This window comes from Salmo salar, chromosome ssa14 (genome assembly GCF_905237065.1).
Source record: "Salmo salar chromosome ssa14, Ssal_v3.1, whole genome shotgun sequence".
Taxonomy (NCBI): Eukaryota; Metazoa; Chordata; class Actinopteri; order Salmoniformes; family Salmonidae; genus Salmo; species Salmo salar.
Window position 1 is genome coordinate 69,789,217 of NC_059455.1, and position 17,234 is coordinate 69,806,450.

The 17,234-nt window shown below is 41.5% G+C and overlaps 1 protein-coding gene across 7 annotated transcripts in view; it reads left to right on the top strand.

The window, feature by feature from the left end:
- Positions 1-17,234, top strand: part of LOC106570191 (ras/Rap GTPase-activating protein SynGAP) — a 104,917-nt gene that overhangs the window by 59,978 nt on the left and 27,705 nt on the right. For all 7 annotated transcript variants that reach the window (XM_014142238.2, XM_014142239.2, XM_014142241.2 and 4 more), the window contains 9 exons: positions 11,640-11,734; positions 13,176-13,297; positions 13,532-13,685; positions 13,873-13,971; positions 14,108-14,347; positions 14,460-14,795; positions 14,931-15,075; positions 15,378-15,522; positions 15,686-15,922. In XM_014142238.2, coding sequence (XP_013997713.1) covers positions 11,640-11,734; positions 13,176-13,297; positions 13,532-13,685; positions 13,873-13,971; positions 14,108-14,347; positions 14,460-14,795; positions 14,931-15,075; positions 15,378-15,522; positions 15,686-15,922 — 1,573 coding nt within the window. The remainder of the gene's footprint in view (positions 1-11,639; positions 11,735-13,175; positions 13,298-13,531; positions 13,686-13,872; positions 13,972-14,107; positions 14,348-14,459; positions 14,796-14,930; positions 15,076-15,377; positions 15,523-15,685; positions 15,923-17,234) is intronic.

Sequence of the window (17,234 nt, forward strand, 5' to 3'; positions counted from 1 at the left end):
GAAGTGTAAGAGATCTATTTCAAGTAATGCAGTTTTATTTTTGGCTTTGTTTCACTCCACAAACATTATTTAGGTGGGCACAGATACGTCTAAAATAATATCCTCAGTTAGATTCGTCTAGCAGGCAGTACAATCCATTTTAGAAAGGTGTTTAGATAATTACTAGTAGTGTTGCTCATTAAACAATGCATTAAAAGGGAGAGCTTACTCTCAATGGAAAATACATTGAAATTCCGTAGCCTGCAGGCAAACAAACTCTAATGAAAAGTCTAATGAAAACTGAGTGACGGGCTGACAGCACATAATGTTCCTAATCAGTGGCGATTTTATCATCTAAATCTTGGTGGGACAAATTATTATTTTATTTTTTTGATGCATGCCAGCAAAGCCACTACACAACACAACACTAAAAAATACATTAGTTGCACTTTAACGGTGATAAAGGGTGCCCACAAACTGTTAGGGACTAGATAAAGCTGTCCCAACAGCAGAGCTTTCTTTTCAGCACCATGGAGTGAATCCTTACCACTGCTACACCTGGCTATGAGTGGAGCCTTGTCTGTAGCGAAATAGTTCATTCAGCCTCATTTACTGCCTTTTAAAAACGCATAGCTGATATGGCTGACTTGCTTAACCAAATGTGGTTTCTACTGACAATTGAGATGTACAAACAATGGCATAAGGGGACGACGAGCAGATAAGAGGCAATCCGTAATTTCGATTAAGACATTAATGAGCGAGCTAGGACGGACATAGTCATTATAACTATTTGTTCAGCACTTTTGATATGTACAGCGACAGAATTCAGAAAATGGGCCGTTCTTGCAGTATTCTCCCTGTACACCAAGTTAGAACCGTAGGATAAATAAAGGGGGCATATAAGCAGACAAGGAAAGTTCTTACAATATTCAATGATTACATTTCTGTAAAACAGCCTATAGACTACATGTGCACCACCAAGTCAGAACAGTAGGCTAGGTTATGAAGGGGAAAGGGACCAAATTATTAGGGTGAGGCACATGGGCTACTAACAGCTTACTACACAACTGTTACGTTCATTGGAATGATCGGACCAAGGCGCAGCGTGAGTAGCGTTCCACATAATTTATTCGAAAGTGAAACTTAGAAAAAATACAAAACAAAAAAGAATAAACGAACCGTGACGACAATGCAACTACACATAAACAATATCCCATAACCCACAAGTGGAAAACAAGCTACTTAAGTATGATCCCCAATTAGAGACAACGATTACCAGCTGCCTCTAATTGGGAATCATACACAATCACCAACATAGAAAAACAAACCTAGAACCCCACATAGAAATAATAAACTAGACTAACCCCCCAGTCACGCCCTGACTTACTCTACCATAGAAAATAAAAGCTTTCTATGGTCAGGACGTGACAACAACATACACTTAGTATTACTTTCTTAGCTATGGCATACATATCTCCCTGGCATATTACATCATCTATGTAGAAGCATACAATACATTTTTGGACTGACCTTGTTGTGCTGTGCTCACTTGAACCGGAAGGTGGCGCGGTGGTCCTTGTGGGAAAACTTTGTCATCAAACTTTGTAATCAAAGTCTGGCATTCTCTGGATTTATAGTGCTTTCAAGACAACTGGGAACTCTGAAAAAATCAAGGTTGAATCATGATGTCAGTGATCTTCGTGGACTACAGGAGAAGGCGGGCCAAACAGGCCCTCGTTAACATCGACGGGGCTGTAGTGGAGCGGGTCGAGAGTTTCAAGTTCCTTGGTGTCCACATCACCAACAAACTAACATAGTCCAAACACACCAAGACAGTTGTGAAGAGGGCACGACAAAAACTTTTTCCCCTCAGGAGACTGAAAAGATTTGGCATGGTTCCCCAGATCCTCAAAAAGTTATACAGCTGCACCATCGAGAGCATCCTGACTGGTTGCATCAGCCCCTGGTATGCTCGGCATCTGACCGTAAGGCGCTACAGAGGGTAGTGCATACGACCCAGTACATCACTGGGGCCAAGCTTCCTGCCATCCAGGACCTATATAATAGGCGGTGTCAGAGGAAAGCCCATAAAATTGGCAGAGACTCCAGAGTCCAGTTTTCTCTGCTACCGCACAGCAACTGGTACCGGAGCTCCAAGTCTAGGACCAAAGGTTCCTTAACAGCATCTACCCCCAAGCCATAAGACTGTTGAACAATTAATCAAATGGCCACTGGACTATTTACATTGACACCCCCCCTCCATTTGTTTTGTACATTGCTGCTAGTCGCTGTTTATTATCTATGCATAGTCACTTCACCCCTACCTACATCTACAAATTACCTCAACTAACCTGTACCCCCGCACATTAACTCGGTACCGGTACCCCCTGTATATAGACTCGTTATTGTTATTTTATTGTGTTATTTTTTACTTTAGTTTATTTAGTAAATATTTTCTTAACTCTTTTTGAACTGCACTGTTGGTTAAGGGCTTGTAAGTAAGCATTTCACGGTAAGGTCTACATTTGTTGTATTCGGCGCATGTGACAAATACAGTTTGATTTGATTTAATTTCAGGTCGGAGCTCTAGAAAGAGGCCGGAGTTCCCGACTTCCAAGTTGGTTGACCGTTCAAAACGTATTTTCCCAGTCGGAACTCGTTTTGTCCCTGAGTTCCCAGTTGTCTTGATCTCACTGAAGTCTGAGATTTCCCAGTTCCGAGTTTCCAGTTGAATTGAACGTGGCAGAAGTCATGCTGGATTGACAGCATTGCTAATGTATTCAAATGTTTCTGGCCCTTTAGTGTTTATCCTTTTAAGATTGGAAAATAATCCCTTAAACCCAGACTTGGACCACACCCCTACCGCACTGAATAGCAAGCTAGTGATTGATTTGCAATGCTTTCAGTTAGCCACTAATTCCTTCCAAACCATTCATTGCTGAATTTGCGATTTCCAACTTGTTGTGCGATGTCCAATGGCCGATGTCCACCGATTCGCTTTATGTATAATTTCTCTTCATATGACAAGGATTGCAAAGGATTTGCCAGTAGATTGTCGACGTGATTCATGACGATGACTGCTTGTCTAGCTTGCTAACTAAGATTTTGTCTAACTTGCTAGCTAAGATCAGTCCATTCAAAGCTACGGTAAATATAACGTGATTTTTCATCATTTTATCTGTGGCCAATGACCTTCAACCTTCTTGGATGGGCACTTCTAATATAACTCTATGGCAGCACCCAAGGGGCTTGAATCTTCTAGATCTCCCCGTAGATTTTTTTGCGGTGACTTAGTGTCCCCATGAGTAACAGAACACTGAGCCAATAACGGCGCAACTAGAGAACATTACCCAACCCTACTTTTTTCCGCTGGCATCCCCACCATTACAGAAAGCACTGAGCTAGGCTGAAACACTTGCATTTTGGAGCTGCCTTACTCAACTAAGCGAAAAAGAGACCATGTTTGTATGCACCTTTATTATTATTGTTATTATTTTTTACATTGGTTGGAAACTGATATGTGACACGTATTAATGCCAAAATAATATGCCAAACATGCACACAAAAAAATATAGAGAGAGATTTCTTTTTGCTAAACATGTGGAGCTCAAAACAGGTTTGGCTCTGCCCCACCTGCCCTGAATGAGGGGTTGCCACTGTTCCATATGTACTAAAACAGACAGGACAGAACATGGTCACTTTCTGAGAATGAGTGTATGACGTACAGTATTTTGTGCATTGATTCACAGATTTTTGGTATGCAGTTTTCATGTTTTTTGGGCCTGGGTTTCAAGTGGTCTTAAACTGTACAGTAAAACAGAGCCTCCTACTCAATCAATTGTGTTTATTTTTGGCCAAATTCTAAAATCTCTAGTTCTCCATCCCCTACAATATTAGCAGGTACGTTTGGGTAGTTAAGGCTGTTCAGTGAGCTCACTTGGGCATGCATAACTTGTTCCTGTGAGCAGGTCTTCTACCATCAACTTTTAAGATCTTGGTACTAAAAGTAAGCACTTAAAGCCTGAAATAACTGTCTGGCTGGTTGCACTGAATAGCACTTTTGTCCTTGTTTTGGAAATGTGTTTATTTTTGTCAAGAAATGCTACTCAGGGCAATGAGCTGTTATGTAGCTTTTACGGGAGCCAGGTGACACTAAGTTCTAAAATAATTGCTCTGAAATGACTCATGTTCTCCCAATATAAATCCTTATGTGAATTGGCTGTATGTGACTCAGTCTCTACATTCCTGCAATATTTTGGCCTGTTTGAGTCATTAGGACACATATAGACGTAAATAATATGTTATGAAATCGAGGGTATTCTTTCCAGGCCATTTCTGACACTAGGTAGTGGAGTTTACAATCGTCACTGTAGAAATATGTTCACCTAAAGCCGGGTGTACACTAGACGACTTTCAAAATCCTAACATCGCTGAGCCTCTCACATTAAACGACCATCTTCCAGGTAGTTTTGTCTTGCTAACGTAGTGTTGCTCACAATAAATGAAGTAGCACAGACTGGGGTCACACACTGCAAGGTTCTTGACTTGGTCGTTAGGATTCTCGATACCATCCTGCCTCACAAGAACTATGTGATGATGTGATTAGATTTAACGTAGCTACAATGAGCAGTGGCTCAATGCAGCCCCATAAACGTTTTCAGTCAGACCTTCACGCATGCCATTCAAAGTTTAAATATCTGGCCATCATTTTGAATTTAATAAAATGTATTGTGAACTACAGAGCTGTAATGATTTGACACTTTGGCTTTGTTTAAAGGAAATTACAAATGCATACCATGTAGTCATCACTCCTGCTCGAAAGTCTACAAATTCTGGGTGATGCGAATCAACATCATCATCTCACTGACATTCTTCTCTGGCGAGCTCTTATTGGCTATTCCTGATCACAGTTCTCAAAACTTGTCGTTGCACATCTCACACTACAAGAGCATTGCAGATCAAAATCAAACATGTTTGAAAATATCGGGACCTCTGGGACTGCTCAAAGACGAAATCGGTAACCCTCTGACCAGAGTCTCTGACCAGCTCACATTAAACGGGTGTCGGTGACGGCCGCTGCCCTGAGTAGACAACGACATGGGGATTTTGTCTCCGATCTCAGAAATGTGTCTGTAACAGCTAACCGTTTAGTGTACACCCAGTTTCACCAGGGTGAAATCCTTCGCTGTTAGAAAATATATTTTCCTCCGTTCCAGCTGTGTGAGATTGAGATTGAGGAGAATGCTTAACATTTTTAGATAGAAATGTATGGAAAACAAGGTGGATCTTTGGTGATGCTGATTTTATCTTATGTTGTCCAAATATAATATGAAAATAATGGTCTATGGCTCGATGGTACTTAGGATTTTGTCTGCTTTGAGTCACACTGTGGCAGGGACGTTCAAGGCAGTTCTAAACGGGGCCTGTGTAGTTTAATACATTCACTTTGGCGCACGACCTTGGATTGCATTAAAGTATACCTCTCGTCTTTTTTCATACATAGTTTTGCAACGCAGCCACAAAAACCTGCAAGCCAATGAGAATGTTTTAGTGCTGACAATTGCAGTGACACTTTTCCTCTTTCCATGTTTAATCATGTTCTAGGATGATGTGGTGATTTTTTCTTCTCCCTCATAGAATGTGCTCATGAATGCCTTTTATATTACCAACTCATATTGAAGGACACATAAATCCATATAATACTTTATAATCTTAGGCACTTGTTTCACAGTTCACAACACCTGATTGCCCTCGGCAAGATTAATTATGTATGTTGAATGTGTATGAACTTTAGTGGTCTAATAATTGGTGACTTAATTAATTAATTAATTAGCCTACTATTTCAAATTAATGATGTTGTATAAGGGCATCAGAAATAGTTTTTATTCAAAGAGAACAATTAACTTCAAACTCTGTTTAGTAGTTTAGCATCCGTTCATCAAGTCTGACACTACATCAACAAAAGTATGTGGACACCTGCAAGTCGAACATCTCATAACAAAATCATGGGCATTAATATGGAGTTGGTCCATTCTTTGCTGCTATAACAGCCTCCACTAATCTGGGAAGGCTTTCCACGAGCTGTTGGAACCTTGCTGTGGGGACTTGCTTCCATTCAGCCACAAGAGCATTAGTAAAGTCGGGCACTGATGTTGGACGATTAGGTCTGGCTCCCAGTCGGTATTCCAATTATTCCCAAAGGTATTCAATTGGGTTGAAGTCAGGGCTCTGTGCAGGCCAGTCAAGTTCTTCCACAAAGATCTCGACAAACCATTTCTGTATGGATCTTGCTTTGTACATGAGGGAATTGTCATGCCAGAACAGGAAAGGGCCTTCCCAAACCGCTGCCGCAAAGTTGGAAGCACAGAATCGTCTAGAATGTCATTGTATGCTGTAGCTTTAAAATTTCCCTTCACTGGAACTAAGGGCCTAGCCCGAACTATGAAAAACAGCCTCAGACCATTATTCCTCCTCCACCAAACTTTACAGTTCTCCAGGAATCCGCCAAACTTAGATTCGTCCATCGGACTGCCAGATGGTGAAGCGTGATTCATCACTCCTGAGAACACGTTTCCACTGCTCCAGAGTCCAATGGTGGTGAGCTTTACATCACTCCAGCCCAAGCTTGGCATTGCAGATGGTGATATTAGGCTTGTTGTGTGGCTGCTCGGCCATGGAAACCCATTTCATGAAGCTCCCGACGAAAAGTTATTGCGCTGACGTTGCTTCCAGAGGCAACTCATTAGTGAGTGTTGCAACCGAGGGCAGATGATTTTTACATGCTATGCGCTTCAGCGCTCGGCTGTCCCACTCTGTGAGCTTCTGTGGCCTACCACTTCGCGGCTGAGCCGTTGTTGCTCCTAGACATTCCCCCTTCACAATAACAGCACTTACAGTTGACCGGGGCAGCTCTAGCAGGGCAGAAATTTGATGAACTGACTTGTTGGAAAGGTTGCATCCTATGACGGTGACTCGTTGAAAGTGGCTGAGCTCCTAAGTAAGACCATTCTTCTGCCAATGCTTTTCTATGGAGATTGCAGGGCTGTGTGCTCAAATGTATACACCTGTCAGCAACGGGTGTGGCAGCAGAATCCACAGACTTTTGCGTATATATTGTATTATACTTATTTTTTTAGTTTTTTGGGGGGGTTGATAGCAGAATCCACTAATTTGAAGGAGTGTCCACATACTTTTGCGTATATATTGTATTATACTTATTTGTTTAGTTTTTTGGTGGGGTTGATCAGCTTTACTATTGCATATATATTGTGGCTTCCATCAATGTAATTGTCTGCATCATTTCCAATCCCCCATATATTTTTGGGGTAAAAATATATAAAATATATATACAGTGCATTCGGAAAATATTCAGACCCCTTCCCTTTTTCCAAATGTTGTTACATTACAGCCTTATTCTAAAATGTATTATTTTGTTTTTTTCCTCATCAATCTACACAAAACACCAAATTATGAAAAAGCGAAAACAGTTTTTTATACATTTTTGCAAATTTATTACAAATAAAAACAATAATAACTTATTTACATAAGTATTCAGACTCTTTGCTATTAGACTCCAAATTTAACTCAGTTGCATCCTGTTTCCATTGATCATCCTTGAGTTGTTTCTACAACTTGATTGGAGTCCACCTGTGGTATATTCAATTAATTGGTCATGATTTGGAAAGGCACACACCTGTCTATATTAGTTCCCACAGATGACAGTGCATGTCAGAGCAAAAATCAAGCCATGAGGTCGAAGGAATTGTCCGTAGAGCTCCGAGACAGGATTGTGTCGAGGCACAGATCTGGGGAAAATGTCTGCAGCATTGAAGTTCCCCAAGAACACAGTGGCCTTCATCATTCTTAAATGGAAGAAGTTTGGAACCACCAAGACTCTTCCTATTTCTGTCTGCCCGGCCAAACTGAGCCATCGAGGGAGAAGGGCTCCAGAGTCAGAGTGACCAAGAACCCGATGGTCACTCTGACAGAGCTCCAAAGTTCCTTTTTGGAGATGGAAAAACAACCGTCTCTGCAGCACTCCACCAGTTAGGCCTTTATGGTAGATTGTCCAGACGGAAGCCATTCCACATTAAAATGCACATGACAGCCCGCTTGGTGTTTGCCATTGGTGTTTGCCAAAAGGCACCTAAAGGACTCAGACCATGAGAAGTGTCACATCTGGAGGAAACCTGGCACCATCCCTACAGTGAAGCATGGTGGTGGCAGCATCATGCTGTGTGGATGTTTTTCAGTCGCAGGGACTAGTGGACTACTCAGAATCAAGGCAAAGATGAACAGAGCAAAGTACAGAGAGATCCTTGATGAAAACCTGCTCCAGAGCACTCAGGACCTCAGACTGGGGTGAAGGTTCAACTTCCAACAGGACAACTACCCTAAGCACACAGCCAAGACAATGCAGGAGTGGCTTCAGGACAAGTCTCTGAATGTCCTTGAGTGGCCCAACCAGAGCCCGGACTTGAACCCGATCAAACATCTCTGGAGAGACCTGAAAATAGCTGTGCAGTGACGCTCCCCATCCTACCTGACAGAGCTTGAGAGGATCTGCAGAGAAGAATTGGAGATACTCCCCAAATACAGGTGTGCCAAGTTTGTAGCGTCATACCCAATAACACTTGCAAAAGGTGCTTCAACAAAGTGTTGAGTAAAGGGTCTGAATACTAAATGTGATATTTAAGTTTTTTTTAAATTAGACATTAGCAAAAATGTCTTAAAAAAAAACGTTTTGCTTTGTCATTATGGGGTATTGTGTGTAGATCGATGAGGGAACAAACTATGTAATACAATTTAGAATAAGGCTGTAACGTAACAAAATATGAAAAAAGTTGAAGGGTCTGAAAACTTTCCCAATGCACTGTACATTGAGTTCTATCTGTCAAGTAATATTTAAACCAGTTGCATGCAGCCTGGTCTAGGCCAATTGAGGAATGCCTCGGAATTAGCAGTGAGTGATCAACAGTATGGAAAGCCTTTGACAGGTCAATGAAGAAGGCAGCACAATCTTGCCTTTTATCCATACAGTTAACCACCTCATTTATAACTAGGGATGCAGCAGAGATGATGCTATGACCTGGTCTAAAACCTGACTAATGGACATTTAGAAAACATTTCAAAGATCTTAAGTGAGAATTAATCAAGGATTCTAATATTTTAGCTAGGCAGGAGAGTTAGGCTGATAATTATTTAGGTCACAAGGGTCACCAACTTTGTGAAGGGGGAGTACATGGGCTGCTTTCCAAACCTTGGGGATAGTACCAGATATAATTGTCAGGTAAAAAATATGGGTTAATGATTCAGCAACCAGGGGGACAAAGAGCTGCATCAATATTGATCAAGCATATCAGCTCTAGTGGATTTTTTTTTACCTCAGTCTAAAGCATGGCATGTAGCACATCACAAATAGTTAATTGTTGGAATGAAAACAAAGATTAACTAGAAGTTGACAGGTTAAGCGTCGAGTCAGCTAGAGGCTGGCAGAGGGAAGAGCAGTTGATTGACTGACCAGGGTCAACTACACCACCGTTTCTCTCAAATAAAAAGCCTACCGAGATAAAATGATGATTAAAAGCATCACTTATCCCATTCTTCTCAGTTATGATGCCAAAGGCAGACAGAACTTGCTTAGGTAGGGAAGAAGAGGAATTTGTATGCTTCAGTGCATTTGCTGTTTTCCAACATTTTGAAGGATCACCAGCAGAGTCAGAAAAAGTAGCTTGATTTAGCTTTCTTAATCGAGATATTACATATGTTTCTTAAATGTCTGAAAGATTGCCAGTCTACTACACAGTCAGATTTCCATGCTTTGGCCCAAACCTGATATCTCATCTGAATGAGCTCTGATCACTCAGAAGAAATCTTTGATTCTGAATTGTTTAAAAGGTGCGTGTTTATCTGCCAGAGGAATAAATATCGAGGAGACATTTTCTAGAACCAACTTAGGGTCAGCTATACAGGAGACAGTGGCTAAATCAGAGTAGAACATGTCATCTTGAGCAGAAAACAGGATTTTTCTAATTCGTATCTCTAATACATACTATGGGACAATAATCGCTGAGATCGTATGAGAATACTCCACTAGACAAGTATTTATGGGGGTTATTAGTAAGAATGAAATCAAATAATGTTTTTCACATTTAACTATGTGGGTTTTGAGATCAATTAAGTCAGATTAAAATCAATGCATCTATCTTAAATTGATCTGAGGCCGGGGATAGCCTATCCAGATTCAAATTCGAGCAGAGACAGTTATATTTTTGTGATAATCTACCTCTACCTCATATTGCACAATGTTTCCAATACAGCATAGGATTTTTTTAGATGTAAATTACAGTTGCGTATTAGTGTGTGTGTGTGTGTGTGTGTTCGTGCATGTATCTATGTATGTATACAACCTAAATAAGGGATTGCTTTTAGGGTCTGTTATTATTACTTAATTGATTGATATGTATCAACTCACATTAAAATGCGTAGCCCTTCTTAGAGAAATGACTAGCAGGGGAAATGTGTTAGACAGCAGGATGAAAAGAAAAAGAAGAGAAAAGAGAAGGTACAGAGGAGAGGGGAGGATGACAGAGAGAAACAGTCGAGAGGAGGGGGAGTACACCACTGGAATTATGTAAAAGAGTGTGTGGGAGAGAAGAACAGATGAGAAGGAGAGTGAGTATTTATAGTGCCTTAAGTATTCAGAAGGTTACCATTGCTCTACTGGAAAACTGAGGAAAATGTCAGATATTGACTGTCCGCTATTAAGGGTGAAATAAAGGGGGTGTGGGTGTAACCATAGGAATTGAATTGGTAGAAAATAGCTTTTTTGTTTACAGTCTGGCAACCATCTTGTTGGGGTGGTTTGAGATATTTAATTTACCATTGCTTTAACCAACAAAGTCGATGACTTTATGTTATAGGTTGTATAGTAGTAGAGTAGAGGGAGTGCTATTCATATATAATTGATCATATGATTATATAGGTATCCCCCCAGTTGGCTAGCCAACTGAAGCTCCCTCAGTCGCTTGGCTCGATGGAGAGGGGGGCACAAAAGCGTTGACGCAGAGGATAATTCTCATCTGCCCATACGCCAAGGAGTACTTTCATATAATCTGCCCTCCAGTTGGTGGTTATTTTCCATGTTCACGTAATTTTTCTGGTGGCCTACTTTCGTATCTGCTTCTGAATGTAGACATTTATGATGTGGACATATGGCTAGCATTTCTTCATTGTGTAGCTGACTGTACTTGTAATTTCTTCATCGTTTATCTTGACCGCACCCCTTCAAACCTTTGGCACGACTAGGGAATGGAGGACAGGGCCAGGTCATAGGCGTGATGTGTGCGAAATAAGCACAGTAAAATGTTCAGATAGAACAAACATGCCTCTCTGACATTTAGAATTAGTAGTCACATCAGCTCTATTCTTGACTGTTAAATCAGCAACATTCTACAACATTTGCCTGCTGAACATGGCCCAGACAAAATATGCACCCAACTGATGAGCAAAACAAACAGGCACTACCATGCACTGGCTCACCTGGAGATATTTTTTGTTTAGACTATTCTTGCACTTTTTCCCATGGTCAGAGTAGATATTAAGTTACAGTTTCAGACTGGACTTAAGGTACTTGGGTTCCTTATCTCTCTCTCTCTCAGAGCACACTCGCGCTCGCAGGAAGAGCATTGCCACTGCGAGACAGCCAAGCATGGAAACCCCTCCCACTGCCCCCCCACAACCCTTCAGACAACAAGTAAGTACTGGAACATGCTACATTACCTGTCATTTCCACTTAATCCAGGCCTTACAGTAAAGTTCTACCCACCCATATTAGCTGCACTTCCTGCTCTCTAGCATTATTCTCCCTCATCTCCCTGTTCTCTTTTGTACAGAGTAGATTCAATAATAGTAATAGGTAGTAGGCTAACAGTAAGTGGTGGAACAAGTACCCAAATGTTATACTTGAGTTAAGGTAAAGATACCTTAATTTAATGTAAAATGACTCAAGTAAAAGTAAAAGTCACCCAGTAAAATACTACTTGAGTCTAAAAGTATTTGGTTTTAAGTATTCTTAAGTATCAAAAGTAAATGTAATTGCTAAAATATACTTAAGTATCAAAAGTAAAAGTAGAAATCAAATCAAATTCCTTATATTAAGCAATCCAGACGGTAGCATTTTCTTGTTTTTTAAACATTTACTGAGAACCAGGGGCACATTCCAACACTCAGACATTCTGTAACGACTGCCATGAGAGAGAGTGGACCAAAACGCAGCGGAGTTAGTGTTCATCATATTTAATTCTTAACCGGAACACTATACAAATACAAAACAAGAAACTGACAGCCAAACAGTCCTGTCAGGTGAAACACAATGACAGAAACAATTACCCACAAAACCCCAACGGAAAAACATGCACTTATGTGTGACTCCCAATCAACAACAACGAACTTCAGCTGTGCCTGATTGGGAGCCACACACGGCCCAAAACAAAGAAATACAAAAACAAAGAAAAAGAACATAGAACGCCCACCCAATGTAACACCCTGGCCTAACCAAAATAAAGAACAAAAAACCCCTCTCTATGGCCAGGGCGTTACACATAATTTACAAACAAATAACAATTTTCCAGTCCTGCTGAGCATTCAAAATGTAAGAAGTATTTTTGGGTGTCAGAGAAAATGTATGGAGTAAAAAGTACATTATTTTCTTTAGGAATGTAGTGAAGTAAAAGTAAAAGTAGTCAAAAATATAAGTAGTAAAGTAAAGTACATATACCTAAAAAAACTACTTAAGTAGTACTTGAAAGTATTTTTACTTAAGTACTTTACACCTTTGCTAACAGTAATGGTACTAATTTACAGATTCCAAATTAAAAGTACACCAGTTAAAAGTACTCCTCCAATTGAGTTTTCGAGTTTTCAAATAGGCTTACACCATCCATCTTAGTGACTGAATCGGCATAGCCCACTGAAACAACATTATTGAATGGACATTGATGCTTTACCTGTAGCCCAATAGCCTCCTCCAGTGGCCATCAGTACCATAACCATCACCACCACCAACAATAACATGGACACGTGCTTGCACTGATTTTGCAGATAGCACCTATTTTGAAGGAAGGGTTTAATGATTCCATTATTTATGGAATGGACGTCCCCACCTGTGTAATAGTCTCCTCTGCTGTCCCTAACAGAGCTTCCTCAGTCGAAAGTTGAAGGGCTCCATCAAGAGGGCAAAGAGCCAGCCCAAACTGGATCGAACCAGCAGCTTCCGCCACATGATTCTACCCCGTTTCCGTAGTGCTGATCAGGAGAGGTAGCTAACACTTTCCCAAAAGTTTGCATGTGTGACGTACACTTGTCGTCCCTATTCTATACTCTGTAATGCTTTATTTTACACTTCTTTTCTTTTCTGTTTTTTTTGCCTGGTGTTTTCCAATATGTACAATATATTGTAACAGTGGTTACTTTTGTGCCAAATTATATTTAGAAGTTCTTGTTTCAAAGCACTGTTACCGTAAACACACCCTCTCTCTCTATCTCTCTTTAGGACCCGTCTAATGCAGAGCTTCAAGGAGTCCCACTCTCACGAGTCCCTGCTCTCCCCTAGCAGTGCAGCGGAGGCTCTGGACCTCACGCTGGATGAAGATGCTGTCATCAAACCTGTCCACTCCAGCATATTGGGCCAGGAGTACTGCTTTGAGGTGTGTGCACTGCTGCCAGAAGAATAGAGGATAGTATCTCTCCTAATATTACATCTGAAACAGTTATTACAGCTGTGTCTTCCCAGTTGATGGGTAAAGGTGATAACAATTGATCAACTGTTACACACTAACACGCAACAAACAATATAATTGATGAATTGACTTCTATGGGTCTGTTTGACTGCAGGTGACCACCATTTCAGGGACGAAATGCTTTGCCTGCCGCTCGGCCGCTGAGAGAGACAAATGGATTGAGAATCTACAAAGAGCTATCAAGCCCAACAAGGTGAACAAATAGAGAGGACCCTGCTTGCAGTCCACACTCAAAATGCCTTTTTTGGCATAAAAATTGTAAGATCATCTCCATTAGTTTCAGCAGTCTTCATCTCTCTCTCACTCTGTCTCTAATGCTGCCATTTTAGGACAACAGTCGAAGGGTGGACAATGTGCTTAAGCTGTGGATCATTGAGGCCAGGGACCTTCCGCCTAAGAAGCGGTACTATTGTGAGCTGTGTCTGGATGACATGCTGTATGCACGCACCACTAGCAAGCCGCGTACAGACACAGTCTTCTGGGGCGAGCACTTTGAGTTCAACAACTTGCCTGCCATTCGCAGCCTACGCCTGCACCTTTACAAGGAGACAGACAAAAAGAGACGCAAGGTCTGTGTTTTTCTCTCTATGGTGGTTGTATTTCTCTTTGTCTATCTTTGTGTTTGCAGTGTGACTCAAATATTCCTTTCTATTCTATTCGCCATTCTGTTCTCTAACCTAGGAGAAGAGCACGTACCTCGGCCTGGTCACTATCCCCATATCGAGCATCACAGGCAGGCAGTTTGTGGAGCAGTGGTACCCGGTGATCCAGCCCAGTGCTTTGGCTAAGGGTGGCGGTGTAGGCGGTGGCAAGGTCATCAATGCCTCAATCCGCCTCAAGTCCCGTTACCAGACCATGAGCATCCTGCCCATGGAGCTGTACAAGGAGTTCGCTGAGTACATCACCAATAACTACCGTACGCTGTGTGCCGTGCTGGAGCCTCTGCTCAGTGTCAAAAGCAAAGAGGAGGTGGCGTTCGCGCTGGTGCACATTCTCCAGAGCACAGGCAAGGCCAAGGTAGGAAGGAAGGCACTACAGCAGGGGTGGCCAAGCACTCCTGTTGGAGAGTAACCCCTTTCTAAATGTTTTGCAAATGTGTCTGCTGTACAATGTGTTTGTGTTGTTTGTTTGAGGAGCATGTTCTTTTTTCAGGACTTCCTTTCAGACATGGCGATGTGCGAGGTGGATAGATTCATGGACAGAGAGCATCTGATCTTTCGAGAGAACACCCTTGCTACTAAAGCCATAGAGGAGTACCTCAAATTGATAGGGCACCGGTACCTCAAGGATGCCATAGGTAAAACTCTAGATTATTTCATTGTATACCAATACCTGTGGAAAATTACCTGAAATGATCAAATCCAGACATGGTTTCAAAGATTATTTGAAATCGATCAAATACTTTGAGTGTTTGCTTGACCTTGACTGGAGTGCCAGGTGAGTGGAGTTAGCACTTTTAAGACTTTTTTATTGAACAGGCAAGCTGAATCAAGCACAGCTGAAGTATTTGAAATGATGAGTGACAATGATGTTGATCAGAAGACTATGATGAAGAAGAAGATACTGATGGGGATTAATGAACCGTTGTCTCGTTGACAGGGGAGTTCATTCGAGCATTATACGAGTCAGAGGAGAATTGTGAAGTGGATCCCATGCGCACTCCACCGTCTGTCCTCGCTGACCACCAAGCCAATCTCCGCATGTGCTGCGAGCTGGCACTCTGCAAGATTGTCAACTCTCATTGGTCAGAACTTCTTCCACATGACTATGCCATTGTACAAATTTGTCAGTAACATAGCATCCTTTCAAGTATGGTGGGGTGTTTGTCCCCCCCCCAAAAAAACAACAACATTTGCAATGGAAAATAAAGTAATATTCTGTCCTTCTGTCCTACCCTTTCATTCTAGTGTGTTTCCGCGGGAGCTGAAGGATGTCTTTGCCTCTTGGAGGGTCAGGTGTGCCGAGCGGGGAAGGGAGGACATCGCAGACCGCCTCATCAGCTCCTCCCTCTTTCTACGCTTTCTGTGTCCCGCCATCATGTCGCCCTCTCTCTTCAACCTCACCCAGGAGTACCCCGGAGAGCGGACATCCCGCACTCTTACCCTCATCGCCAAGGTGGTGCAGAACCTGGCCAGCTTCTCCAAGTCAGTCACTACTTTCCCTCCCATGCAGCCTTCCCTATATTTTATCATTGTGTTTCTTTTAGCTTTCCCTCCCATGCAGCCTTCCCTATATTTTATCATTGTGTTTCTTTTAGCCTTCCCTCCCATGCAGCCTTCCCTATATTTTATCATTGTGTTTCTTTTAGCCTTCCCTCCCATGCAGCCTTCCCTATATTTTATCATTGTGTTTCTTTTAGCTTTCCCTCCCATGCAGCCTTCCCTATATTTTATCATTGTGTTTCTTTTAGCCTTCCCTCCCATGCAGCCTTCCCTATATTTTATCATTGTGTTTCTTTTAGCCTTCCCTCCCATGCAGCCTTCCCTATATTTTATCATTGTGTTTCTTTTAGCCTTCCCTCCCATGCAGCCTTCCCTTTATTTTATCATTGTGTTTATTTTAGCCTTCCCTCCCATTCAGCCGTCACTTTCATTTACCATTAACTTTATTTTTAGCCTTTCCTCCTATGTACAATTTACTAACACGTAGCCTTTCCTTGCTTTTAGCATTCTCTTACATTTAGCCTTTCTTTTAACATAACCTTTATTTTAGCCTTCCCTCACATTTAGCCACCCCTCACCTGTCCTGTACAAAATAACTGAATACATTTCCCCAATTTATTCAGTATGTCCACTACCAATCAAGCCTCGATAAGTCATTATCTATGTCCTCGACCAGTTACTCTTCCAGGAACCAATCCATTCACTATTTCCACAACATTACAATAGGGTCATAAATGCTTATGCCTTGCTTAAATCTTACTATGCATTATAACTGCATCATAATACATTATATCAGTCAGCATGAAGTAAAGTATTACCAATTGTTTTTGTTCCTTTGGGAATGGTGAATGAAGAATTCATCCAACATGATTGCCCACAAACAAGATGATTGTGCACAAAAGTGACAGTAACAGCTTTTAATCTCACAAATGTTCAGAGGGTGGAGAAGTCTGTCTACACAGAAATTATTTGTTTTAGCCATGTTCTTGTCACATTGTAGACAAGGATAAAGTATGAATAAATCAATTCTCCCCCTCACCATCACCTGTTTTTTGTACTGTATCCTTCCATCTCCTCACCTGCTCTTTCATTCTTTGCATTTTCACACTGTCTCTCTCCCCTCTCTTGTTATCTCTCCATACTCCGTTATCTCTATTTCTCTGTACTCTATACTATACACAGTGCCTTCGGAAAGTATTCAGACCCCTTGACTTTTTCCACATTTTGTTACGTTACAGCCATATTCTAAAATTGATTTTAAAAAAGCAGCAGATCTCCACACAATACCCCATAA